This window comes from Puma concolor, chromosome D1, assembly GCF_028749965.1.
Source record: "Puma concolor isolate L17-30 chromosome D1, mPumCon1.1.hap2, whole genome shotgun sequence".
NCBI lineage: Eukaryota > Metazoa > Chordata > Mammalia > Carnivora > Felidae > Puma > Puma concolor.
Genome location: NC_141676.1, coordinates 13,194,920 through 13,222,154, shown reverse-complemented (window position 1 = coordinate 13,222,154; position 27,235 = coordinate 13,194,920). Strand labels below are relative to the sequence as shown.

General features: G+C 58.7%; 1 protein-coding gene across 3 annotated transcripts; it reads right to left on the bottom strand.

The window, feature by feature from the left end:
- Window positions 1–1,826: 1,826 nt before the first annotated feature.
- Window positions 1,827–26,351, bottom strand: CNOT12 (CCR4-NOT transcription complex subunit 12). 3 transcript variants are annotated; one of them, XM_086677391.1, is made up of 12 exons: window positions 26,107–26,351; window positions 22,987–23,095; window positions 21,307–21,940; window positions 19,832–19,901; window positions 14,530–15,933; window positions 10,477–12,560; window positions 4,658–5,024; window positions 4,247–4,397; window positions 3,999–4,135; window positions 3,094–3,251; window positions 2,777–2,849; window positions 1,827–2,283 (listed from the first exon to the last, which is right to left on the bottom strand). In XM_086677391.1, the coding sequence occupies exons 2-11, from the start codon at window positions 23,078–23,080 to the stop codon at window positions 2,789–2,791; spliced, it is 5,160 nt and encodes a 1,719-aa protein (XP_086533517.1). In that variant the 5' UTR covers window positions 23,081–23,095; window positions 26,107–26,351; the 3' UTR covers window positions 1,827–2,283; window positions 2,777–2,788. The 3 variants fall into 3 exon arrangements, with proteins under 3 accessions (XP_086533517.1, XP_086533520.1, XP_086533518.1); XM_086677394.1 differs by lacking the exon at window positions 26,107–26,351 and adding an exon at window positions 25,995–26,050; XM_086677392.1 differs by lacking the exon at window positions 26,107–26,351 and adding an exon at window positions 23,429–23,584.
- Window positions 26,352–27,235: the final 884 nt, after the last annotated feature.

Here is a 27,235-nt window from a genome sequence, read left to right as displayed (position 1 = left end):
GTTCTCTGAGAAGAGACACCTCAGCTTTCTATTATGTAGGAATAGGGTTGAAAAAGGTTTGAGTCCTTGGTAAACACATTGAGCTGTTGCCTTCAGCCTGAAAGGCTGTACACAGATTCTAGTAACTCTTCCAGAGCTTATTCAACTCTTCAGAAAATGCCTTCAGAGCCACCTTTGATCAAAATTGATCAGCTCTCTTGATTGCCCAAAGTATTCCCCAATCCAAGCCTCCAAGTGACTTTCAGCTGTTTCCAAAAGCCAAACCCAGGTTCAAAGACCTGTCCCCCTGAGGCCACTCCCAAAGAACCCCAGGCACAGTCTGGAAACTGGCAGCATCTCAAGAATGTTACTGCCCCTGTTGTGGTGTTTATCAGACACCTGCCTTTATGGTCAAAGCTTGCGTGGGCTGCCCTCTCTCCTGGCCTCCCAACAAAGGCCCTGAACTGTCCCCCAGACAGAGAGAGAGCGTGGGACACCCGCACCCACACACCAGATCTGGCTTGGCTTCCCTGGGAGCGGGCCCATCTCTTCTCCCGCCCAGCAGAGCCCGGGCACTGGGACAGCCCAGGCTCCATTTGTCCCACTAATGAGTCTTAAGTGTTTGGCTTGGGCTCCTGCCAGTCCTACTCCTACAGGGAAAAGAGAATGGGAGAGAACAGGACAAAGCTCATGCCAGCTCGGCTCTGCTGGGCCCTGGGAGGGCTGGCACAGGGGTTGTCCAGCATAGACCCACCCAGGGGTGCAGCCGGGCACCAATGTGAGGCCCCCTGCCTTTCTTTTTTTGTCCACTTCAGGGGCTTCTCGAAATGCAGATTCCTGGGCACAACCACTGGATTGGCAGCCTGGAGGTGGGCCCAGGAATGTGCATTTTAATAAGCACCCCAAGGAGATTGCGATGCGTGGTCAAGGTTAAGAACCACTGCTCTGGGAGGTCTACAATGGGAATTCCGGGCTGGTGTGTGAAACTGTGCACCCATGCATTTATCTAGACAGTCCACAGCTTTGGTCAAATTCTCAAATTGGGTCAACAGCCCCCAGACACCTTAAAATAAAATAAAAAACTACGGCAGTGAGTGGGATGATTTCTAAATTCAGGTGTAGCTCTGACCTCAGTGACTCAGTCCAGGCCCCATCAAGGCAAGCCTCTCCTCTCACCAAGCCACAGAGAAAGAGGCTGGCAAGTCTGGGGAACCCAGGATGACAGAGAACTAGGCCGAGGGACAGTAGGATGCCGGTGGCCAGGGCCCAGTGGACATTCCAGAATGCATGGCCTGAAAGGGCCCTTAGGGATCACAGAAGTCAAAGCCCTAGCAAGAAGGCCGAATCTTCACCAACATCCAGTCCTCTCTGGCCACACAGCTGAACTACACTTCCCAGTATCCCGTGCAGTTAGCGGAGGCCGTGAGCTGAATTCTGGCCATTGGTCTTGTGGTCCTGTGGGAAGGGTCTCCCACAAGACCCTCCCCGCTCCACTGTGTGCCTCAGGGAACGCCGAGCCCCTATAGATAGCTGAGCCACAACAGCGAAGAAGCCTGGGCTCTAAATGACTGTGGTGGCCCCCCGACCACCAGCCCACCCCAGACTGTGCCATGAATGGAAAAGAACCCTTTAAGGGTTGAGTTACTGAGATTTGGGGGTTGCCTGAATCAGCAGTCAGCCTACTGGAAAGCAACCCGCCCTCCTCAGGGACACTGAGCCTACGAGCCAAGGGAAGCAAGCACCAGTATCATGGTGAGCTCCCGGTACAGGGCCGGGACCAGAACTTCCCAACTATGGCCTTGGATGGGGGACAGGGCACCATAACCACACACCACAACCTGGGCAGCACCAATTCCCAAAAAACTTTATTGTTTCAAGTGGCAAAATGTTATTGGTCTCTGTGGGGCACCTGGCAGGACGGAGGGAGACCTGGGGTGGGGCTGGGGCAGGGCTCCGCCCATTACAAAAATCAAAGGCTTTTATAAAAAATGCTATAAATTGGTATCAAAAGAAAACCCAAGGGAGGCTGGAGGAGGAAGCAGAGAGGGAGGTGTGAAGAGAGCAAGGCGGGAAGGGGGGACCAAAACCTTCAACCACTAATGCCTGAATCTGGTCAGTTGGGGGGGGGGGGGGGGGGCGGTGTCAGGAAGGGGATACAAAGTGCATAAATGTGCCTCCCCAGACGCTCCTCAGAGGTGGAGGGGGACAGAGGCTGCAGCCTGGGGCATGGTGGGGCTCCAGTCATCTCCTCGCCGGGGACCCCACAGGAATGGGCACTGCCTGAGACTGCCAGATGGGAAGGACCTGCAAAGGGGGAGGGGGGAGAGATCAGAGCGGGTGGGACGCAAGTGGCTGGCAGAGGGGCCTCTTCAGCCTTGGCTTCCTCTCCCCGCATCCATCCTGGCTCTCCCAGCCAATAGGCCCAGTTGTGAGGAGGGTCCCAGCTGGGGACTTTGAGCCTGGTGAGTGCCCCCAGGAGTCCCAGACCAGAAGGGCTGGCTGACCCCACTCGGGCCAGCCGCTGGGAGGAGGAAAGACTGTCCTTGGGCCCAGGGAGGAAGGCAGGATGGGCGCCCTCCTCCCAGTCCCTCCCAGGCCAGACAACACCCTGCTCTGTGGGCAAGATCTAGGGGAAGCCAAGAGGCCCACCAGGTCCTGGAGCTTGGCTCCAACTGCCTGCTGCCAGCCTCACAGAGAAAGCCCTAGAACAAGGTACAGGGCCTCCTGAGCCATCCAGGGCAAGCCCTACTCACCCCCAGGTCCCAGACAGGCCCCAAGCCTAGGAATCCGCCCTCACCTCGAGGACTTCTCAGACCTTCTTCTTCTTCAGCTTCAGGGCTTGTAACCAGTTGGGCGATGATCCTTCGGACCTAGACGGTACAGGGCAAAGGTCACAGGCAAACCTCAGGAAAGGTGAGCAGAGGGAGGAGTGGTAGGGAGAGCAATCCTCCGGAAGAGGCGGGCTGAGGCCTCACCGAGGAACCGGAACTCTCGTGCCAACTTAACAGTGAATTTAGGGCTTATCGACCCCTTCTAGAGCCTCAGCTTTCCTCTTCCATAAAGCGGGGTTTCCCTTTTCAGGCCAACCCAGTGAGGCCAGTCGAGGTCACCTACCCTGAGGATTTCTCTGGCTTGGGAGGTAACGCAAGGGGCTTCCCCAGCCCTGGGACCTTGCAGGACTTGGATCGCTGCACTGCGGACTCCTTCTGGCTTGGCTTGCTCTCCGCAGGCTCCCCCTCTTCAGCTGAGCGGTTCCGGGGGCGCAGCTTGGCCTATGAGATGAGCCCGAATGCAGAGACATCAGAGGAACAAGCAGGGGGATTCACAGAGGACAAGGCCTGCTCCCAAGCGGACGTAGTCCCCAGAAACGGGCACGGACCCCTCTGCAGTGCTTTCACCCAGATCGATGGGAAATCGTTTAAAGACAAGTTTCCAAGAAGGGAGCTGTGCCTTGCGCCGAGTAGGTCCTCGAGAAGATACTGCTACACTCGATTCAGACTCACCGGGCTGGACAAAGCCAGTGGTGACTTCTCACCCCTGTGCCTTTGCTCATTCTGTTCCCTCTGCCTAGAACACCTCCCGTCACCCCACCCTCCACAACCAGCTCCTATACATGCCTCAAAGCTCAAATACTTATGTGAGGCCTTCCCCAACATACCCTCTCATCCCACACAGTGTGGCCGCAGGAAGTAACTCCTCTGTCTCTGAACAGGCCCAGCCCCTTATCTGTGCCTCCCCAGTCACACATCTCCCTCTCCCTCTCCCTTCACCAGAGCTAATCAGGGCCAAGGCTTGTGTCTCCCACACCCCAGGAAGTTCTGTAACACGAATGCCCTGTGCTTCCTTCCACCACACTCAGCCCGCAGCACAGGGGCCAGCAGGGAGAGCAGGATGGCAGGAGGAACGGGAAGAAGGGGCCAGGGGAGGGATGGACGGACGGATGAACGGACGGACAGAAGACAGGCTGGACACAAGGTGGCTAGCTGGCTGGATGTGCCGGCTGAATGATCAGATGGTACCTTCAGGGCTGACGGACTCAGGCCAGGAAAGAGGTTGACTTTCAGCCCCTTGGTACCCAAGGACATCCGTGTCCGGCGGTTCTGTGGCTCCTCTGCCACCTCCTCGTCTGAAGACGGCACCCGAGAAGCTCGTGGCTCTGCGAGGGCCCAGAGGGGGAACTCAGCACAGACATTAAGCCCACAACACCCCTCCCTCGCACGGCTCCCGGACGGCGACACGGGCATCAGGAAACAAGACAGGGACCTACCTGTGGAGTCCTGGAACAGGCGTGCCTCCGAGTCTGCCGCCTCTGACAGGCCCAGGGTGCCCCCAGGCCGGATGGCCGGGGCCCGGTGCCCACGCTTGCGCCCCAGGTTGGCACGGCTCCGGTACATGGCGCTGTCCAGGACCTCGGTGTCCTGCTCGGGACAAGGGCAACACCACTGGCACCGCTGTCCCGTCCCCAAGACACCTCAGCAACAGCTGCCTATGAGCTGCTCCCCCCCCAGCGGCCTAGAGCCCCCTGTTCACTTGATTCACCTGCTGCCCCCTTCCTGCCTCCCAGGCTGACAGCGCTCAGGGCTCTGCACGGCTCAGGCTCCAGAGACGAGGCTCCAGCTGCATCACCCACCTGCCCCCCAACAGCCCAACCACTGCCCTGGGCTCAGCCTACACTGACCTCAATGAAGGAGAAGTCCTGACTGGGAGAACGGGGAGGAGGGCCTGGGGGGGGCCGCCGAGGGGGCCGCGTCGGGCCCTGCTCGCCCTGCCCGACCCCTGAAGGGCTCCAGGTGCCGTCCACCTCTTCTGTCTGGCTGGCTTCACCGTCAGGCTGCGGCCTCCAGGAGGGCAGAGGGTCCCCACCAGGCTCCAGGGGCTCCCCTTGGTCAGCACCTGCTGTGGCTCCTTCCTCCTCCAACGGGCCCCGGGGGCCCGAGGCTGCCGACTCCGTACGGGCCGCCGCCCTGGAGCTGCTGGCAGTCAGCATCCCCTCCAGCAGGCCCTGGGAGCCAGAGGGTGGGGAGCGGGCCAGGCACCTGCCAGGACTGCAAAGGAGACAGACCAGAGGACAAGGTCACCCATGAGGTCACACCTCTCTCCCCCAAAGCTCACTTCACAGTATCTGTGCCCCCTACCCACACCTCTCTTTCTCCCTCCTTTCCACGCTTTCCCAGCCTCCTCCCAGAAGGACACGGTCAGAGCCTTGTACAGCACAGCACAGAGGGGACAAGCTGGGCAGCCCGGCAGGTTCAAATCCCGGGTCTGCCACTTACTAAGGCTTTCTTTCTTTCTTTTCACCATTTTATTTTTTGAGAGTCGGTAAGAATCAGAGCATGTGCAGGGGAGGGGCAGAGAGAGAGGGAGACACAGGATCCGAAGCAGGCTCCAGGCTCTGAGCCGTCAGCACAGAGCCTGACGCAGGGCCCGAACCCAGGAACACAGGCCGAAGTTCACGAGCCGAAGCCCGAATGAGCCACCCAGGTGCCCCACTGAGGCTTCAGATGAGTCCCTCCACCCACAAAAGTCTCGGGGTCCTCTACCTCTGTAGTCGCTGGGGCATGAAATGGGAACCACAGCACAAGGTACAGCACCTGGCACCCAGCGTGCACCCATCAAACAAAGCCAGCCGTCGTTACTGCTGCTGCAGCTACTGTTCATGCTGTCAACGTGCCCCTCCTGGGGGCGCCTGCCTGGGCAGCCAACTCTCCTTGGGATGAGCCAGGCACTGGCTGGTCTGGCTGTGCAACATCTTCAGCCCTCAGCCCCCACCTGCTCCCTTCCTGTGCCCCAGTCCCAAGGAACAGCCAGGGACTCCCAGAACACGCCGGGCCTTCCTGGACCGCTGTGTGTGTGCGTGGACAAGCCGTTCCTCTGCCCGGAGAGCTCCCCCACTGCCTCTCCACTCGGTCTCCCTGCAGTTCCTCTTCTGAAGCTGGCTCGCTCCCCTCCCCCACGCCTCTACCCTTCCTCAGCCCTGTGAGCCCCCCAAGCTCCCACCAGGTCTGTGACCAACTAGAGGACAAGAAGGGCCCCTCGTGGGCCCGGACCTGGCCAGGAGGAGCAGGACAAGGCAGATGTTTGCCCAGTGATGAAGAGGCTGGGCCACCTTGCCTCTCAACTCAGCCTGTGCATCTTCCGCCTGCCGCTCCTTCAAAACACAGCAGCACCAACACACGGGCACATCACACACGCTCGCCAGCTCGAGGAGCTGGTGTGTGGGCCAGCCGCCACCCCCTAAAATATGGACACACCCCACGCACACAACGCCCCTCCCTCGAGGTACATCTAGGGCCCAGCCCCCATAAGCACGGCCAAGCCACACCCCAACACACACACACACACACACACACACACACACACACACTGACACCACACACACACATGGGGCGGGGGGTGGGGGGGGGGGCAGGGGCCGGGCGTGGGAAAGGCTGGCAGGGGCAGTGCCTGGAAGCCAGGCCTCGGAGAGTTCCCCAAGGGGAGGGGAGTGGGGCAGGTGAGTCAGAAGCGAGCCGGAAGAGGGGAGGGCAGGAGAGAGAACGTGTGTCAGTCTGTCTTTCCACAAGCTGCTGACAGATGGAAATTAAAGCGGTCTGGGCAGGAGGCAGGAGGCGGGGGTGGTGGCAGAACGGAGCAGCCCTGGACGGGGGCCAAAGCCAGCTCACCCTGCAGCTCCGAATCAGGGAGGCTGGAAGGGAGGGGGCAGCGGCGGCACCCCACCCAGCCTGAGGAGGCCCTGCCCAGAGCCTCTCCCTGGGGTGAGGCCGAGACAAGGCTGAGGGCAGGCCCTGAGTGAAGGGGATGTGAAACGGATGGGTGGATGGAAAGATCCACATCCAGAGCAAGATCTGGCCCTGAGTCCCGTGGGCAGAGGGCAGGGGATGAGCTCAGTGGGTTCTGGGGGTGGCCACAAGGAGGGGAGAGTGGGAAGAGCACTGGGCAATGTGGTATGCCTCATCCCTGTGTAAACCCCCATCTCAGGAGAAGCTTTCCTGCCTCTGAGCACCCGGAACACCTATAACCTCAGCTCCTCCCTGGCAGGGAATCAGGAGAGAGCGGTCAGGAGCCTGTGCTGAGCGCTTACACTGGCACAGATCCGGGCTCATCCCCCACTACGCCCGCAGTTACCTGTCCACTCTGAGCCTCGGCATCTTCATCTGCAAAATGGGGAGATTAAAAGTAGCTACACAGGGACACCTGGGGGGGGGGGGGGCTCAGTCCATTAAGCATCCGACTCTCGATCCTGGCTCAAGTCGTGATCTCTCAGTTCGCGAATTCGAGCCCTGAGTAGGGCTCTGCCCTGATAGCACAGAGCCTGCTTGGGATTCTCTCTCTCCCTCTCCCTCTGCCCCTCCCCTGCTCCTACTGTCTTTCCACCCCACCCCCACCCCCCATCTCTCAAAATAAATAAACTTAAAAAAAAAAACGTAGCTATACTTCACTGGGTCTGCAGGCAGTATGTTGGAAATGTGTGCTCAATTTTGATGATTTTTACGATAATCATCCTTCAACACGGGCTCCTGGCCTGAGGACTTATCTCATTTTGCACCATCTATAACCCTCACCCCATCTGGACTTAGGGTCTCCTGACTGCTGCTCCAGGTGCAAACCCAGGGGATGGCATGTGGTAGATGTGCACAAAATCAGCTTCCCAGGGAGCGCGTGGGGAGCGAGGTCAGTTAAGCCTCTGACTTCGGCTCAGGTCATGATCTCTTGGTTCACGGGTTCCAGCCCCGCATCAGGCTCTGTGCTGACAGCTCAGAGCCTAGAGCCCGTTTTGGATTCTGTGTCTCCCTCTCTCTCTCTCTGTCCCTCCCCCTCTTGCTCTGTCTCTCTCTCAAAAATAAATAAAACATTAGGAAATTTATTTAAAAAATAATAAAAATAAATAAAAACTAAAAAAAAAAAATCAGCTTCCCAGTATTCAAGGCTCTAAGGCCCAAAATGAGGGAGGCTTAAGCCTGGAGCTAGAATGATGTGTCTAAATGGGCAGCAGCTGGCTTGGACCCGCGAGAGACAGGAAAAGTGCCCAGAGAGGACGACAAGGCTGGGGCCCGAGGGAATACAAGGGGGCCATAATCACCAGCTGTGAACCTTGTACATGTCATGCTGCCTCCCTGGGCCTCAGTTTCCCCACCCATGAAATGAGGGGGCTGGCCTCAATGATCTCTCAGGATCATCTCAGATTCTATGAAGACCCCAAAATGACAAAGAGGTCTCTGTACCACTTGGGGCCCCAGGGAGGGAGAGCAGATGACCAGAAGGCCACAGAGAAGAGAGGACAGTGCATGAGCTCTTGGGGGACCTAAGAGAGCCACTCCCACCAGGAAACGGTGGCCCTACACACAGAGGAGAGGCCTGGGAGCTCCCCATGACCTCTCACCCCCATGCTGGTCTTGTCACAGCTGTGCTGGACAGGACCACCTGCCATCAGGGGTACCTTTTCCCCGCACAGAGACGATGACAAAAATGTCCCCAAGGGCCTCACTTTACGGACAGCTCAAATTTACAATCCAAATTTGCACATCAGATACAATTACAAGTAGCAAGCATTTTTTTTTTTCAGTGTTCACCCACATGTCAGGCAGGTTTCTATCACTTTACATGTGTCTTCAACTCTTAACCCTGAGAGTCTGCGGAGAAAAGCACTCCCAACATACAGACAAATGGGAGGCCCTGAGGAAGAGAAGGAACGTGTCCGAGGTCACAGAAGCGGTGGCAGAATCAGTACCCAAGCCTGGCACATGGTGCCAAACCCAGACTACTCGGAACTGTCCTCAAGGACTTCCCAGGGGAACCTCCAAAATTGCCTTCCAAGAGCAATTTTCCAGGGTGGAGAATTTCCCTAAGTCAGATGCCCGGAACACAAGTTCTTTGGATATTAGTCAAATAAGCTTGGGAAACCTTGCACTAGAGAAAGGCGAACAGGTTTCCTTGTGGCTGTGTTTTCATGTGCTACCACGTGCCCATACACAAACACTCGAGGTCGCCGACATGGCCACAGAGTGCACAGCATTCCCCAAACATGCAACACAGACAGAAAACCAGAGCATCTTAAAGGTGTGATAGAGGCTAGGCTACCTGAGTGTTAAGGACTCCCTTCCTCCTCGGCTCCTACCTTCCTCTTCCCCAACCCAGATATTCCCGCTTTCCCCTTCTCAACAGCCACCCAACCGGAGGGGAAAGGTGGAGGGCTGTGGGTCCTGCTCCTTGGTAATCTGAGAGTCTTGAACATAACCACACCTGACAGCATTTACAATGTGCAAATCAGAAGGAAGCCCTGCTGTGCGGCCATAAGCAGGTCACATCCAGTTGGAGATGATAAAAATCCCTTTCCCCGTCTTAGGGCAGCTGTGAAGGTCAACGAGGTAAGATGTGCAGTTGACATTAAGCCCTGTAGAGTGGAGTCTTGGGAAGAGAAACCAGGAGCAACCACAGGGCGTAGGAATGGTAAGGTTTCCCGAAGCTAACCTTCGAAAGCCAGGTTCAGAGACGTCCAGGAACTCATCCTGGATCCCAGGGGCCTCCACACTCCCCACCCTGTGCACCTACCCCTTCCTGCAGCCTTCATCACCAACCCATGCTCTGCCCACCTGTCTCTCTCTCTCTCTCCTTAGCCGCAATGCCTCTCTAAACCTGTCCACACCCCATGATTCCCTCTGGACCCTTCCCTGTCCCCTCCACTACCATCAGCCCCTTCCACTTACAACACAGCCCCCACCCGACTGCCCAGTGAGAAGATCCAGCTTCTTCCGAAATGTAGAACCTTCTACTCGGTCAAGAGAATAAAACCAAATCTCAATAAACAGAAATGTTAAGGAAATAAACACGATGGCTTTTTAGTACCCTTTCTAGGGGTGAAATCACCTCCACTGGTTTCAGAACGTAAAAATCCCTGAGACAGACTGCAGCTGGCTCGTCAACAACTACCAGTCTGTTCCTCTGGAAAGCTCCCTTTCAGAAACTCCATGCATGGAGACCAAGATCATGGGGTCAGGAGCCAGGTCCGTACGACCTTCAGGTTCTTAAATTGTCTGCTCTTCTGGGCCTTATGACAGGGCAGGCAAGATGCCCCTAATCTCTGCAAGAAACAAGCGCCACTGTGCACTCCAGTCCTGCCCTGCAGTGGCCCAGGCCACAGGGACACGCAGAATCCTTCCGACACCCATAAAAGCATCCATATCCCCCAGCCTGGGAAAACCCGCGGCTTTGGGCCAAGAGGCCTGGGGAATAGGTGCTGGGCACAACCTGGGCACCAGAACACAAGACACACCCCCTGTCTTCCAGGATAGTCGCGATACGAAGCACCGAGGAAGCCTAAAGCATGGGCAGCAAATGAACACCACCTCAAAAATTAAAACTTCACAGTCCAAACCATCTCCATTTTCCAAACCCTAAATGTCCTCAGGGGAAAGCGGTTTCTTCCCTCCTCAAAAACACTTGCAGGGTTTCATACAGCGGCTGCACCTTCCCTCCCACACAAGGATGGGGCTCCCTTACCTGGTTCCAAAGCCAGGGGTTTCTCCCATCTCCATCCCGGGTTCTTCAGGGCAGCTCTCCAGGGAAAGCGGGGAGTGGTCTTCACCCTGGGTCTCTGGCCCACTGGTCCCGCCAGGTCCCAGCTCTCGGGCCTCCAGGCCCGGGGACGAGACACCATTGTCCCTCAGCCCCAGCTCTAGGCACTGGCTGACTTCTCCTACCCCGTGCTCCCTGGCTTCACTTGGGGCCCCCGAGAGCTCTGCGTTCCGGAGTCCCAAGTCCTGGGTCCAGTCCATCCGGCCCACTCCACACCCCCGTGAGTCCCGAGAACCTCCAGACTCTAGGTCACATGGCACCTCCAAATTCTTCAGGCCCAGACTGCTGCCCCAGTCTACCTGGCCCGCCCCAAGCTCTCTGGGGCTGCAGCCTGCCCCCGGGGCCATGCTCCTCAGCCCAAGGTCGGGGGTCCAGTCTGCCTGTCCCACCCCACGCTCCCTGGATTTAAGGAACTCTCCGGCCTCCACACCTGACCAGTCGGTCTGCCCCACGCCACTCTCTCTGGCCTGGCTGGGGCCCCCTACATCCCCGACACCAGCCAGATCCCTGCTCCTCAGGCTGACATCGGAGGTCCAGTCCTTCTCCCCGACCCCAATGCCCCTGGGCTCCTCGGATCCCCCAGCCTCCAAACGGCTGGCCAGGTCCACGTCTCTCAGGCCCAGCTCATCTGACCAGCCCATGTGTCCCACGGCTTCCTCCCTGGCCTCACTTGAGCCCCCGGAAACCACACAGCTGGACACCTCCAAGTTCCTGAGGCCCAGCTGGTCGGTCCAGTCCACAGGCCCGGTCGGGGTCTTCTCTGGAGGCACAAAGGGGCCACCTGCCATCTGGCCAGAAGGGCTCAGGCCAACACCTCCCACCCGATCGTCACCGATGATGCCAAACTGATGGCCCCTCTCGGCAGCCTCCACGCAGAAGTCGCCTCGCCAGTCTCGCTGCCCCGGGCTGAAGGTAGCCTCCGGCTGGGGTACGACACCAAGGCTGAAGTCGCCCGCCCAGCCTCGCAGGCCCACCTCCCTGTCATTCCGGCCAGCATCGCTCAGGCTCTGGCCCCCTGCCTGCTGCGCCCCCTGCAGCCCTCCAGCATCCTGGCCAGCCCCGCCACCGTGCCAGCTGCCCTGGTCTCTCTGTCCCAGTGGCCCGTCCTGGGACTGAGGGGTGCCGGGGCTGAACAGGCCCCCTGATTCTCTCTCTTCGGGCGGGCTTGCATCCCTGCTGGTCTGGCCTGGGCCGTCTCTGCCACTCGGAACCTTCTTTTCAAACTCCTCATCCTGCTGTTGGGCTTCCTCAGGGCTGAAGCCAGCGCTCAGGGCTCTCATTCCGAAGCCTCTGTCCTGGGGGCCAGGGGCTGTGGAGCTGCCGCGGCCACTATAGTCCCTCATCCAGGCGCTCTTCCCGAAATCCTGATCTGGCTGCTCTGCAGAATCTCTCTTCCCAAACTCCTTGTCCTGCCCGTCTGCCAGGTGGTCCTTCTTCCCCAGTTTCTGGTTCTGCTCGTCTATATCCCGGCTGGCATAAGCACCCAGTGAATCTCTCTTCCCAAATTCCCAGTCTTGAAGGCTTACATCCCGACTGCAGTAAGTACCCAGCGAATCTCTCTTCCCAAACTCCTGGTCTTGGAGTTCTGCATCCCGGCTGGAGTAGGTGCCCTGGGAATCCCTCTTCCTGAACTCCCAGTCCTGAACATCTGCCTCCTGGCTCTGCTGAGTGCCAAGCTGGGGTGGCTTTCCAATCACCCAGTCCTGGGCCCCGGGCCCCCCTGGGGCAGACACTCCACTCCCATCCTGGCTGGAAGCCTCGATCTCCTCCTGGCCGATGCCACACCTGCTGGCCCAATCCCTGGAACTCGCTTCCCCAGCTCCTTGCCCACGCTTGCTGGTCCAGTCCCCCTCTCCAAGGCCTGCGTCCCCTCTAGGGCTTGCACCACCAAGGCCATAGTCCTGAGAAGTGTCTTGAGACCAGCGGGAAGGACTAAAACTGCTGGGAGAGGGGTCTGCTGTAATTCCAAATTCACTCTGCAGATCTTTCTGGGCCCAGCCAAGGAGTCCCTAGGAATCAGAAAAAGAGAGAGACACAAAGAAACAATGCTTAGAGTCAATCAGGGTGGGAGTCCAGAATGAGAATCAGCATTGCCTAGTCCAGAGAGCCCCACGTTAGCAAGAGAAACCCTGGGTCTAGATCCCAGCTGTGTGACCTTGACCGAATCACTTAACCACTCTGGGCCCCAGGGTCCTCACCCTTAAATGGGAAGAATTCCTACTGCCTGGGGTGGTTTGGGAGAATTAAGCAAGATCATTTTAAGCCAAATCTCAGCACAGTGGCTGGCATGCAAGGGGCACTCAATATGGACACTCAATCAATGATCCCATGGTCATGTTTACAGGCCCTTGGGTAACACTTGGCCAAGCGCCAAGAGAAAGGCTGCCCGCAGAGTGGTCTTCACAGGGGTGTGGAAGGAGTGATGTTTCCATGAAGGGTGGTCAAGACTCAAAGCCCCTCCACAACCTGCTTTCCAGGTGGAGAGTCTGACCCTGCCCCTGCCCCTACTCGCCCCTGTAAGTTCCCAGGCCCTTCTTCCCTAAGGAAAGCGCCCTTCTGCCTGGCTCCTCCCAGGAAGACCTCACAGCCCTCGCCTTGTCCCTGGAGGAGACAGGAGGGACAGGAGCTGCCACAGGCGGAAAAAGCCGGCCCAGGGCCCCCTGCACCCCCCCACCCAACCCCATACTCCCTGACTCACTCCTTCAGGCGGGTCAGCCCTGGGCTCAGGGCTGCGGAGCCGGCCCGCCTCGTCCCGCAGCGCCGCGTTGGCTAAAAGCCTCTCCAAGACAGACACGCTGGGCTCCTGGTCCCCGAGCCGGGCCATGGCCCCTGCCCCCAGCCCGCCCCGGGCTGCTGGGTGCGGCTGAGCCGAGTGCAGGGACGGGACTGGGCCGCTCCCCTCGCCTGGACCTGTCCAACGACTCTGGCTCCCGCTTGCCCTGGCCCGGCTCCCTCCACGGCAGCTGCAGCTCTGGCAGCCCCGCCCAGAAGCCAGTTGAGTCACCCAGCGCTGGACAGACACACCTACCAGGAGCCAGCCCGGTCTTAACTCCTTCCTGCTCCTCCTTCTCTACCCCTCCACCCCCTGCCCCCAGAGGCCTCCTGGCTCCTCCTTCCTTCTAGCCCCGCCCCTACCAGCCCAGGCTGGCCTCGAAAACTACGTTTCAAAAGCCACCTGGACCCCAGCCCTTAAATTCAGAGGCAGCCTGGTATGAGAAAGGGCACTGGCCAGGGAGCTGGCGCTCTGATCAAGGCCCAGCCACCAACTTGCTGGGCAACCCTGCACAAGGCTCTGCCCTCTCTGGGCCCCGAGCTTCCTATCTGCAAGGCAAGTCTTGAGCTCAAGGGTAACAACGGTCATAAAGCCAACACTCAGTAAACACTCTTGATGAGCCAGGTGCTATTCTTAGTACTTTACAGGTATTACAACTTATTTAATCTTTGCCATCACACCGTGAGGGAGAGTTCATCATTGTTACCCCCATTTTACAGAGGCAGAATCCAAGGCACAGGAAAGTAACTTGTTCAAGGTCACATCTGGGCCAACCGCAGAGAACGCAGGCAGTCTGGTTCCAGAGCCCAAGCTCTAAACAGCTGCACTGCGTTGCCTTCCTTGATACTGTTTGTAAGGAGGCACTTTGAACGCTCAGTATATGTCAAGCACTGCGCTCAGCACACTTCATATTCCCTACGGTACCACCCTAAGAGGCAAATGTTCTTATGGTGAAAGGTTTCTGCAGCTTAGAGGTTAGGGTTAGCAAGACGACTCAGCCGGCGGAAGCGCGACTTGGATACGAACTCACTCTAAAGCTGAAGCATCAATCCCATACCCTCTGCTCTGTCAGCTCTGCCAGACCGTCCAGCCATGAGGAGCACATCCACAGGTGCCTTGCTCACGGCGGCATCCCGGGCTCTGGACACCGAAGCCCTGGCTTCCATCCCCTGAGGCCCCCACCCTCCCTGCGGCCCTGTCCTCACCTCGGAGCAGGCACTTGGGGCCTGCGTGTCCTTCAGCTCAGACCCGGCTCCCCGCCTTGCACTGCCGGCACTAGGTGGTGGCGAGGCCAGGAGGTCATCCAGCCAGCGGGAGCTGCTTTCAGGGCCTGCAGGCTCGGGGGACGCACTACAGGGATCTTGAGCTTCTGTCCTGGGTTGGGTGGCCTCAGCCTGGGCCAAGGTCATGGCCTCGTCCTCAGCAGGCAACGCCTGCTGGGGGTCAGGGGTGCCAGCAAAGAGGATGCAGGGCTGGTCGGGGGGTGCTGGCTGCTGCTGCCCCAGGACCGGCTCCAGGATGGGCAGAGCAGCCTCCCTGGTGGCCAGAGGGAGCAGGGACTCCTGTCCAGCCACGGGCTCCCGCTCCTCATATCTCTCCTCTGCCTGCAGCAAGGCCACTCCAGGTGGGTCCCCTGGTGTCGGCAAGGGCTTGAGAGGAACAACTGGGGACTGAGGTTGACTCTCGCCATCACCCTTCTGGGCTGGGGAGATGCCTGGATCATCCACCTGCACCCAGGAACCAGGAATTCCTGGCCCCTCTGGAGCCGACTGGGTCTCTCGCCCCTGCTGGGACACTCCTTTCTCTCTGCTGGGTGCAGCCCAGTCACCAGCCTCAGCAGCCTCGGCGGCCTCGGTGGCTTCGGTGATGGGGGAGGGAGGTGGGGAGTCCAGCCGCCACACCCCAAGACCTGAAGGCCGAGTGGGGAAGGTCCATTCAAAGGACTGTGACAAGCTCCAGTTGGACTCTGTCCCACTCCCAAAGGGACGATCCAAGGCAGACTGGCTCCCCTGGGTTTGGGGCAGGGCAGCCAGCGAGCCCCCCAGCTTCTCCTGGTCTTGGCCAGGCGGCCGGAGCACACCCTCAGAAAATCGGCGCTGAGCCAGGCTGATGGGACGGAGATCTATGTCACCCTTGGCTGCCACATCCCCAGATGGAAACGTCCGAGGAAGATCCGGCAACTCACCCCCCTCAGTCAGGGGCTGGGCAGAGGTAGCCGGGGGCTGCCCCAGGCTGTGGTGCCCTGAGACCTTCTCAAGGGCCGGGCTGCCAGCTGCAGGGGCCTCTGGGGCTTCCTCAGCAGGGAGCCCTAAGCTGGGGGCGCAGTCGGAGCTCTGACCCTCATCGGGAAGGGCTACAGTTGGGGCTGCTGGGGTCACAGGGGGGCAGGGAGAGGGCCCAGAAACTGCAGGACTCTGGGCTTCTGGAAGCTGAGAGTGGCGGGGAGAGCTCTCATCAAGTGAGTGATGTCTGGGAGACCCCTCAGCAGGTGAGTGAAGTCGGGGAGACTCTGGGGCTAGGCCTGAGACTTCAGTGGGGAGGCTTGGGCTGGCGGAGCCTCCATTCTCTGAGGCGGAGCCTGGACTCGAGGGGCCCCAGGGCTTGGAGACCTGCAAGAGAAAGGTCAAGAGCCATTACTCCCCTCCCACAGAGACCCCAGGTCAGCTGCTTCCTCACACTCTCAACTCCACAGACCAGAGGAGGAAACAGGAATTCAGAAGGCGGCCTCTCAGGGCAGCTAAGGGAAGCCCTGAGAATTATTTTGGGGCATCTTATGCTTCTTAGGGTCTGCAGACCCCACCCCCCAGGCCCTCTCCCCAGAAAATGCACACAGCCTCACTCACAGCATCTCCAGTGGTTCAGATCTTCCCCCCCCACCCCCAACTCCCAGAGCTCACCTAAGGATGTAAGAATCTGTGGTGCATCGGTCAAGAACCCCGGCTTGACAAACAGAGAAGGAAAATGGGGAATCTGCCATCTGGGCAGGTCTGTAAGCCCAGGGTGGAGCCAGACCACCCACAGGAGCAGCTACAGGGGGCGCTGTGGCGCTCCCCACCCCGTTCTGTGTATCCACACATCCCAGCGCTACCCAAGGAAGCAGGCAGGTCCTGCCTCGGGATCCAGGCAAAAGGCACCAAGGGACATGAAAGCACATGGCTTGGAGTCATCGGCACTGTCTCCTATGAGCCGTATGCCCTCCCATATGGTGGTGAGGTGGTATCTCTGAGCCTCCGCTTTCCCATATGTACACTGGGGCTAACGGCAACAACATCCATCTCAAAGTTAGGTGAGGATTAAATAAGATCTGTGCACAGGGCCTCTCGGGATAGGACTTACGGAAAAAATAGACGCTATGGGATAGGGGTCTGGGAGAGGAGGAAGGGGCAGAGCGCCTGGCATCCTGGCATTCCACTGCAACCCTTGGCCTGTCCCCAGACACTGAAGGAAGCCTTGCTCCCCAGGGGTCACGCTTCCCCTGCCACCCCCTCCAACGGGGCGGTTTCTCCCGCATCATCGCCCACTGGGTCTGGGAGAGAGAAGGTCCCACTTGCTTCTCAAGTCCCTTTCCTTTGCCCCCATCCTCCCTCCTCTCCATACAACTCCAGTGTTCAACCGCACGCCCTAAACTACACCACCCACCACCCCTCCTGTCTGAGCCCCTACAGAGCCCTCCAGCATCCTGGTTCTCCGTTCCTTGACCCCTTCTTGCATGGTCACTTTGTGAGCCACCTCTCCCAGGTCATACTCTACTCCTTGTCCTCACTGGTAACTGCAGCCCCTCTATAATCTCCACTCAAGTGTCCGCTCCCCACTCCCACCTCCTATGGGTCCCGCTACCTCTTTCCACCTCGCTGATCCTTCAAACGCCTCTGCCTCCAGGAAGCACAGCCTACTAACCCTCCTCCTTCTCATGGTCCCTGTTCCCCTCCTGCCCTCACTTCTCGGTGGTGTTTAAGTCGCTTCTTTCCACAATTCCCCCCACCAACCTCCATGCAATGTTTCCACCCAGCTCTCCACCTCCCCGCAGCTGTACCTGGGGCTGGACGTGGTTGCAGGACAGGAAACAAGCCAGATGCCCGATCTCCCTACCGCCTGATCAGCTCTCAAACTTCCAGGACCTCAAACGGGCCCTGAGCCCCCGGCCGTCCCCTAACACTTCCCCTCACGTGCCCACATTCCCAGGGGATGCTTCTGCGTCTGGTGTTCTCAAACCCCAACATCACCTGCCACCCCCGTCAGCCACCAGCCCTCACACCCTACTGCCTGCGTGTGAGCCCAAGCACCATGCTCCCCTCCTATGCTTGTGAGCGGTCCTGGCTCAGAGCTCTCTCTCTCTCCCCTGCATCATTGATTTTTCCTTCTCTACTGGCTCATTTCCACCAGCACACAAACTGCTCTTATGTCTTCTGTCTTAAAAAAAAAAAAACAAAAAAAAAACACTCTTGACCTCACCTCTCTCTAAAGCTTACCACCAGGTTTCTTGAATGCGTTGCCTACATTCACTCTCTATCCATGGAGTTCCTCTTGTCTCGTTCTCTCCTGAACCTCCTCCAGACAGGCTTCTCCCTTCACCCGGCCAGCGAATGCTACCGTCAAGGTCACCAATGACCTCCCTGTAGCTGAATCCCATTCCCAGGGCTCACCTGCCTTGACCTGATAGCAGCATCTGACCGTGGGTCATGCCCTCCTCAAGCCCCAAAGGTGGCTGCTAGCTCCGTGTGGCCTCTAGCACCCCAACCTCCCCAATCTCCTCCTGGTCTCCCCTGCTACACATGGGGCCTGGGCCCCCTGCCCTCCTGTGCCTCCCCGGCTCCTCTGGTGACCTTAACCCCCCCGGTGACCTGCCCGTCTTAACTGCCACGTTGTATGCTGACAACTGTCCAGCTGTCCCCTCAATATTTCCACTGGGGCATCGAAGAGACATCTCAAACTCAGCAAATCTAGAAACAAACTCCTCATATCCCCCCGATCCTGCTTCACCCTTCCAGGTGCCCACCTGAATGAATGGTAACCTCGCCACCCTTCCACTGCACAGGCCAAAGGCCCTGCCGTCATCTGTGACTCTGCACTGGCTCGCTCTCCTATCAAGCCACCTGCAAACCCTGCCCGCCTCACCTTTAAACCCTATCCAGAGTCGACCTCCAGGGTCCAGCCACCAGGCTTATGCCCCCACTGGTCCCCGCTGCCGCTCTTGGCTCCTTGCAACCAAGATGACGCTTCGCGACCAGGCCAACACCAGGTCGCTGGTCTCCTCCAAACCCCTCAGTGGCTTCTTCCCCTCACTCAAGGCCAAGTGCTTCCAGTGGCCTGTGAGGCTCCACACCATCCAACCCTGCACCCGACCCACCAGCTGTCAGACCTCGCTGGCAGGCAACTCCTCCTCTCTCACTGCAATCCAGGCATCCTGGCTTCCTTGCCAGGAAGGTACTAAGTCTCCTGTACTTAGTTCTTTCTGCCCAAAACGCTGTTCCCCAAATGCCCATGCAGCTCACTCCCTCACCTTCGCAGCAAGGCCTCTCTCATTGCCTTGGGCCCAGAGCTCCCTGCCTCGATGGGACTTCCGCACTTGTGACACACTGCAGTCTGCGGGCTCAAGGGATGCCTGTGCTTGTGTCTGCCTCCCTGCACTGGGTGAGCTCCCTGGGAGCAGGAGGCCGTGCGCTTTGTTCTCTGCTGTGTCCCCGGCACTCGACTCACGGTAAGTGCTCAGTGAGTATCTGTCGGATGGACGAGGGAATGTGGTCGGGTCTCCATCGATGGGGAGACAGGACAGCCCTTGGCCAGAAGGGCTCTATGAGCTAGAAGGGGTTTCAGTTACTTGGGAGAGCAGGCTGACCATCCTCTGAGCATGTTGTGGGGAGCAGTGGGGAAGAAATAGGGAACACCTGCTTCTGCCCCCTTGTCCTCCAGGCTGCCTCCAGCCACTCACCTCTCCTCAGGGGTCTTGCTCTACTCTTCCTGGCACTCGTTGGGAGACATTGCTGGCCCCTCCTGGGACCATCCCCTAGAGAGGGTCCCACTGTCCTCATCTGAACCCCGAGAAGACAGCCCAACCAGGGAGAACACTGGAATCAGGCACTTCAGATCCTGCGTCAGCCCCTGGGTGCCAAACCTGGGTGAGCCGTGGCGTCCCCACACCCCACAAGGGACCAGGAGGGCCCAGCAGCCAGAGTTCTCATAAGGACTAAGTTAGTCACCGTTCCTGGGACGTGCCCAACACGCCACAGATACCTGATCAGGGCTGGTTGTTATAAATATTATAATTACTGCTTGTAACGAGTAGTTTCACAGCTTGAACCACACTTAACCACCTGGAGGACTGAAAACAGTGGCCTGGGAGTCAAGAAATCAGAGTCTTGGGGCCAGACCTGGGTGGGGCAAGCCACCTCCTCCACAGGCCTCAGTTTCCCCATCTACACCACAAGGAGGTCACACAAATGATCTCAGAGATGACCCCTCCAGCTCTAAAATACTACGATTCTGATTCATAACAGGAGGCTGACTCACATCGGCAGGTGGGTCCAAGCTGGCTGGCTGAGCCAGGTCCCCGTTGAAGGCCAGGTCCAAAGGGGCATTCCTGTGAGGGAACAAGAAATGGAGGCAGAGAATAGAGCAGTCTGCCACTGATGACCAGGGGGAGACTGGATGGAGAGTCTGCCGAAGTGACTTCAATAGCCCCCAAAGTCAAACCCCCCAGGCATCTACTACTGAGCCCCACCTGGAATCACTGAGGACAGAGAAACAGTGTCGTTTCCAGAGAGAAAGTGCCCCAGGAGACAGTGCCCATTCCCTACCTGCACATCAAGGGTTAAATGCCCCCCCACCCACTCCTCTAGGAGAAGCACCCTGCATGCCCAGGCCCCTCAGTGGTTCCCAAAAAGCTAACTCCTCCTTCCCCTAGCCCATAAGGGGTTAACGTTCTCCTCCAGCCAGGAAGAGTGCAGCTGGTCCCGGCTGCCCTGCCAATACTTCTTGAAGGATTGCAGGGGGAGGAAGAGGGGGAAGAGTGATTTTCCAAAGTTGAAGTTGCTCCTCTTGAGTTCTGCTTAGAGCAAGGAAGGGGAGGAAGTCTGAGAGCAGACGGGCCTGGGCAGCGTGTGACCTCCTGGACCCCTGGGACGAAGAAGGATGAACTAGGGCCCCTGCCCTCCAGGCAAGTTCAGGTGAGAATGGGGCCAGGCTGGGGGGCAGGGTAGGGCAGGGGCCTTCAGCTTGGGACTCAGCCCAGACCACAGGAGCCCTGCCCTTCACAGCAGTAGGAACGGGAGGGGAGCCTGTGCCCACCACTCCCAGGGGCACCTCCTGGCCAGCCCTCCTTTACACTGGCACCAACCCCAGACAACTGACCCCAGACGTCCCACAGTCTCCAACCTGGCCGTGACCTCTGTGCACGGATGCTGGCCGGACTGGCATCGAGGCGTGCTCGTGTCATAGCTGTTCTATGGGCAGACTCCTCCTTGTGGGCAGACTGCACCCTGCTGATCCTATCCTCGCCCCCCGCCCCCCCACCCCCAACACACACCAGCACCTGCACGCTGTCCCAACCTCAGTAGGAGCTAGCACTAAAGAGAACAAGCTTTGGAATCAAACAGACCTGAATTCAAATCCTAGCTCTGTCCCTTATTTGCTGAGGAACCACGGGAAGTCGTTTAGAACCTCAGTTTCTGCATCTCTAAAACAGGTCTAATATTCTCTCCATCAAATAGCGTGGCGGTCAATCACATGAGGCAAACTCAACTCTCCGGATAAAAAGAACTAAAAATAAACTTCCATACAGTACATTTGGATTCCACCGTTAACATACATCAGCTCTGTAAAAGAACACAGCAGCACTGACACCATCTACCAGGGGAGTGTTTTGTGACTTAGACCAGGGTCCGCCTGCACTCATAGCACACTGACCCCAAACTAACCTAACCGTGAAGGTCACAGTCCCAGATAAAGCCACCCCCTTGTCCTCCAGGATGCCTCCCTCCGCTCACCTCTCCTCAGGAGTCTTGCTCTGCTCTTCCTGGCACTCGCTGGGAGACTTTGCTGGCACCTCCTGGGAGCATCCCCTGGAGAGGGTCCCGCTGTCCTCATCCCTGGGACCGGTGGCCACACCATACGTCCGGGGGCCATATCTTGAGCTGCCATCATGGTTAAAGGTGAGGCGGGAGCCCCAGAGGCGATCAGGGCTGGCAGGGACCTCCTTCCGAGGCTGCTCCATCTTGGCCAGGATCTCTTCCACTGTGGTGGCTGCAAAGCGCTCTGAGGCCGGACGGAAGGGGGCAGGGGCCTTCCGCACGCCTCCTGGGGCAGCACATCGAGCTGGGGGTGTCAAAGGTGGCATCTCTTCTTTCCCGGCCTCCTCTTTCCCAGTCTCTCGAGTGGCTTCTCCTCCAGTAGAGGTCTCAGGCGTAGGCCTTGGTGCAAAGGGAAGGGGACGCTTGCTGCCACCATAGGGCTGGGGTCCTGCGAGCATGTTCATCTTCCGGGCAGAAGGCAGCTCAGCCAGGGGGCCCCGGGGGGGCCGAGGCCCAACAGGCACCAGCAGGCTGGGCTTGGCAGGCAGGGCTGGCTTGGCAGGCAGGGCCCGAGGTTTGGGCTTGACGGGGGGTTTGGCCCGAGGGTCACCTACCGAAAGGAAAGGATTGGTTGGGGGTCTGTCAGAAGATCCAGGAAGCAGAACTTCATCTCCCACCCTGTACAAACTCCGAAAGTTCACATCCTTCTAGGTACAGGGCAAATGTCACCTCTTCCATGAAGCCTTCCTTGATCATCCATACACATCTCAGAAGCACCTTCTCCCATCTCCAAATTTCAAAAACATTACTCAATCTCCTTTACAAGCTAAAGCTACTTAAGGGCCCAGCTGGCATGTAATTTCTCCTTATAGCCCCCTTTGCACCCTAGCAAATGTTCTTATCAAACGAACACACTAATGAATGAACAAAAGAGCCAATAAATGGATGCCTGCCTGCCCACATCAAGCAGTCAGGCCACCATGTCCCCAGTCCTGTCCCTTCCTCTTACGTGACACTGTACTGCTCCACCACCCATAGTAAACCTAGCTCAGCTTCTCCACTCTGGCTCCCTACTCCACCCCCCTCCCAGAATACACGCCCAGGCCACCTTCCCACTGTCATCCGGTGTGTGATCAGGAATGAAACTTACTATTGACCTAAGCCAAACAGAAGTAAACCTGCTACAGGAAAAAAACAAGACCAGAAACCTACCTTCTACATAAGGCATTCCACTGCCAAATAAAAGACTTGGAATTACTCATGGCCATGGCCCTGCTAATAGAATCCTGTATCACCCACTCATTGGACCCAGCCCAAGAAAGGAGTCTAGACACAGAGCCAGGAGGTCTGGGTTCAAACCCCCCTAGGTGCACACCATTTCTCCTCTAGGCCTCAGTTTCCTCCTCTGCAGAACACATGGTTTAATCCGCACCACACCTCGAAGGGCAGTCTGCTCTCATCTGCTGGGGACCTAGGTTCTCAAACCTGGTCTGAAAGGGCTCGACGGGAGCGAACGACCTCGCAAACTCATCCTGCGTAGCCTCAGTGTGCCTCCCACTCTCGCTCCCCCGCCCCCTCCAAGACAGAGCAGGGGTTCCGCTGCTGCGCCCCCACCCTCCTCCGGGCCACCCTGCTCCGCCCAGCACCCATGGGTACCTGGCTCCGAGCCAGCAGACACCGGCTCCTCCTGCATTTCCCGGGGCGGTGGGGAAGCCATGGCTGCGCCTTCCCGGAGAGCCGACACTTTCATCACATGCGGCAGAACCTGCGTGAGAATTGGGGAGCCGAGGGGTGTGAGCGGGGTGGCTGGAGACCCAGGAAATGAGAGCAAGAGACTGAGAAGGCACAGGGGCTGCGAGCTTGGCAGCAGGCTTGGCTGAGGGAAGCGTCCTTCCAGCAGGGGCAGAGTGTGGGACCGGAAGCGGGAACTTCAGAGGGGGCTGGGGGAGGTCAAGGGAGGTCCCCGGCAGCCGGCAGCCGTATCCTCCACTCGTCCCAGACGGCTCTCTCAACTCCGGTCTCCTAACCCCGGAGTCCTGGAGCTTCAGGAACCCGCCCACTGCTCCCTCTGGCAAGCTCTCCAAGACACCCCACTTACCGTTGCCAAGGCACCCCTTGGGTCCGGCAGCCCTGCCTGAGGTATCCACTCAGGGCCGGAGCAAGAGGGCCGCGAAGTCTGAGGTCTCTCCGTGAATCACCTCATGGGAGACGGGAAAAACCCGCTCCTCCCCAACCTGGGGCTCCGCCCCACCGCCTGCCTTCCCCCCTTCCCGCTCACCCTGTCCCCCCCCCCTCCTGCAGCTGGGAGTGGTTCCCTCTCCCCCCTCTTTCCCCTCCTCCTTCCACATCCCTGCCCCACGCCCGCCAGCCTGCCTCGGGAGCTGTCTCATCCAAACACGGAAAAATAAGGAATAAAAAGTAAACATCTGGAATACATTTTTTTTTCTTTAATTTCTCAATCGCTTTGGCTTCAGCTTGGAATTTGATGAGGTAAAGCCAGGGCCTAGTCCTGTTGCCATAGCAATGGCCTCCCACTGGATTTCCAGAGCCTCGCCAAGAGGAAGGAGGAGCCGGCCCAGGCCTGGGCTGGGAGAATGGGACAGGACTTGAGAACATCCGGGGGGTGGGGTGGCTTGGGGGAGAAACTCCCTGGGGTTCCCCTCTGGGCAGTCAGGGCAGGATAACCAAGGCAGATGAAAAGGGGATATTGGGCATCACTCACCAGCCCAGGGTTGGCCTGAGGGGTATTAAGGGGGACAGAAGAAGAATTTTTAAACCAAGAGACACAGCCCTATGGCAGGGACCAAATGATGCCCTTCCTCTAAGCCGGTAGCAGGAGCTTGGGGGTCTGATATACCAGGATTCAGACGCTGGGTGGGTCTACCACTCTCCAGCTGTGTGACCTGGGGCACACTGCTTACTTCTCTAAGCCTGTTTCCCTCTGTAAAAACAGGAGTTAATGAGACAGGTGGGAGGCCCAGGTGAGAAGGTACATACAAACTTAGCACAATGCCTAACCCGGAAAAAGTATCCAATAAAGGTCGGCCACTATTAGCATGATTCCATTGGGTATCACCAAGGAGGGAAGATCCTTGGTAACTACCTCCTCCTTTCCCCAGGCCACAAGCTGCCAGCATTCCAGACCATTCTTTCACTCCCAAGGGCCCCAGTCTGGTCACCTGCTCCCGACACTCCACTACCTCCTCAGTTCCCATTCTGACTCCTGCAGCACCATCCCACCCACAAGAACCCACCGCCACCACCACCACCACCGGGCTCCAGAGCCCCCTGCCTGTCTCATTCCAAAGGAAGGAAGAGGTTTCCTATCACCTGGTATGCACACAGCCCTGAGGACCACCCAACAGTCTCCCACCTGCAAGGGGCACTGCCTTCCTCAGCACTCACTCCAGCTGGCCTGGGAAGGCAGCGCCAGATGCCAAGAAGGGACCTCTGTGGCCCAGCCTTTGCACAATTCACCCACCCCTCACATGTGACCCTGCCCCGGCTTGTTTCTAAGACAGGAGAGAACACGAAGAGCGTAAAGAGAAACCCAGTACCGTCCATCCTCGGTCAGCCAACTACAAGGGAGGGTTGCACACCAGGGGTGGATGAGAACCGTGCAGAGCCAGTCCCAATGTGCATGGGGGAGGGGCACACGGCAAGGAAAAAAAAAATTAAAAAAACACAAGATTGTTTCCTTGTCCTTGAACACTATTACAAGGGACATGGTGTGGGTGGTTAGAAATAGAGGCAAACTGACCAAGAAATGTAAAACCCTTTTACCTGGGGCCCTGATGGGCACCTCTACAGTATGAGGGGCTGCAGCAATGAAGTGGGGCCCTCGGCTTCCCCAAATGCGAGGGCCAGAGAAGCTCAGAGGCCCCGGCCAGGAAACCCAGGTGACCAAGGCCATAGCCAAAAGCTGAAGAATCACAGCGGCACTGAGCACTCCCGCCCCCAGCAGTCAGGGGAGACTAGCTGACCCCCGGGAGCAAAGGCCGCCAGAGGGGCTAGAGAGAGAGGCTGGGCAGCTCCAGCCGGATGACAAGGGCCCAGACAGCCATCGGCGCAAGCGGGGTCGCCTCTAAAGACCCTGGGATCTCCGGCCAGATCCGGGACAGAGAGGTCGACAGGGACAGCACGTAAACTGCTGGAGGAGGGAGGGCCAACGAGAAGACGGAACAGCCCGGGGCTAGGGGCCGTCTGGAGGGGCCCAGTGGGGAGCTCTGGACACAGAGGGGACGCCGGCAGCCGAAGAGGAGGAGAAGCGGGTGGAGGAGCAGAAGGAGGAGGAGGGGGCGGCGGCGGCGGCAGAAGCGGAGGACCTGTGCGCTGGATATGAAGCAGCCGGCGAACAGACGAGGGACTGGGGACGCGGACCGGGTGGGGGCGGAATGGGGTGGCTGGGGGCGTGCCGAGGGAGCCGGGAGAGGGGGCGAGCACAGGCCCGGGGAGGGAGAGGCGGGGGTCCCTCCAGCAGCTCCGCCCGCCCCCGGCCCCGCCTCAAGCCCTCGCCCCCTCCCCCCTTTCTTCTAGCTCGGGCAGCACGAGCTCCAGACCGTGCACCCTCCGCCCCCGCGCACACGCGCCAGCTCCCCAGCGACCCCCGCTTCCCCTGCACCCCCGGCCCCTGCAAACTTTCCTGATGACCCCCCCACCTTTACCTCAAACCCGAGGTCCCGGCAGGAAAGCGCCCACTCCTTCCATGCCTCTCCTCCGCCCCTATCCCGGACCCCGCCCCCTCCTTCGCCCTCCTGCCCGCCCCCGCGCACTCACGCGCTCCCCCGGGATCCGGCTCCGCTCGGCTCGGGCTCGGCGCCCCGACGCCAGTCCCCGCCGCCGCTGCCGCCGCCGCCGCCGCCGCCGCTGCCGCCGTCACCGCGGGACCAAGCCAGAGCGAGCCCCGGCGGGGCCCCGCCCCTAGCTCCGCCCAGGCCCACGCCCCCAGAGCGCCTCATGAATATCCATGAGCCGGTGGAAACCGGGAGTGGGAAGCCCGGGCAGAAAGCACCGGGCCGTAAGCACCGGGCCGTATGCAAATAGGCGCAGCCCCGGCACCCAATTATTTATGAGTCTTGCAAATAAGGGGCCTGCCCCAGGCTCAGACCCCGGAGAAACTGACGCAACTAGGCTGCTAGGAACAGTCAGGCAAAATGCAACCGAGACGGCTGCCTAGAGAGGCTGCCTGGGGACGAACCACTGGGGCCCGGCGGCCGGCACTGATTGCAGCACCATAGAGTCACGGCGAGACAGAAGGGAACCGTTGGCGGACTGGAGAGGCTTCCTGTGGCAAACACCTGAGAACGTACCAACGTGGCCGCTCCACGTGTATCAGTTCGGAGGTAGAGCCGCGGTGAGGACGACTGCAAGCTCTATTTTCCTAGCGGGTCTTCGTTTATCTTCTGATTTGCCCCCTTAGCGGATGGAAGTTCCTCTCGACCTCAAAATCTGGTATACCCCTTGCCTCCCATAAGAACAAAAGCTTCACACATACTGCACAGCTTTCCTGCACCCCTACCCACACCCCCCTCAACACACACGCACACGCACGCACGCACGCACCACTCTCCAGGCTCAGGTTTCCATTCTCCCCGCTGCAAGGGGGCCAGTCACTCCTGATTCCATTATCTAAAGCCCTGGAAGACCGTTGACTCCTAGGTGATTGAGGACTGCGCCAGAAGCTGCCTCCCCTCAGCTTGGCTAATGGAGTGAACTGTGAAAGTGACTTCCTAATCAGATCAGCTCTCATTTCTAGACTCTCAGGTGGCCCATACCGGCAGAAGAGAGTGAAAACCAATGCTTGTCCAACCGGGAACAGAACAGGATGTACCTGGAGACTTGCTTCCCGGCTGGCCAGCAGAGCCCTGCCCAGTCACAACAGCATGGTAAACACCACCAAAAACAA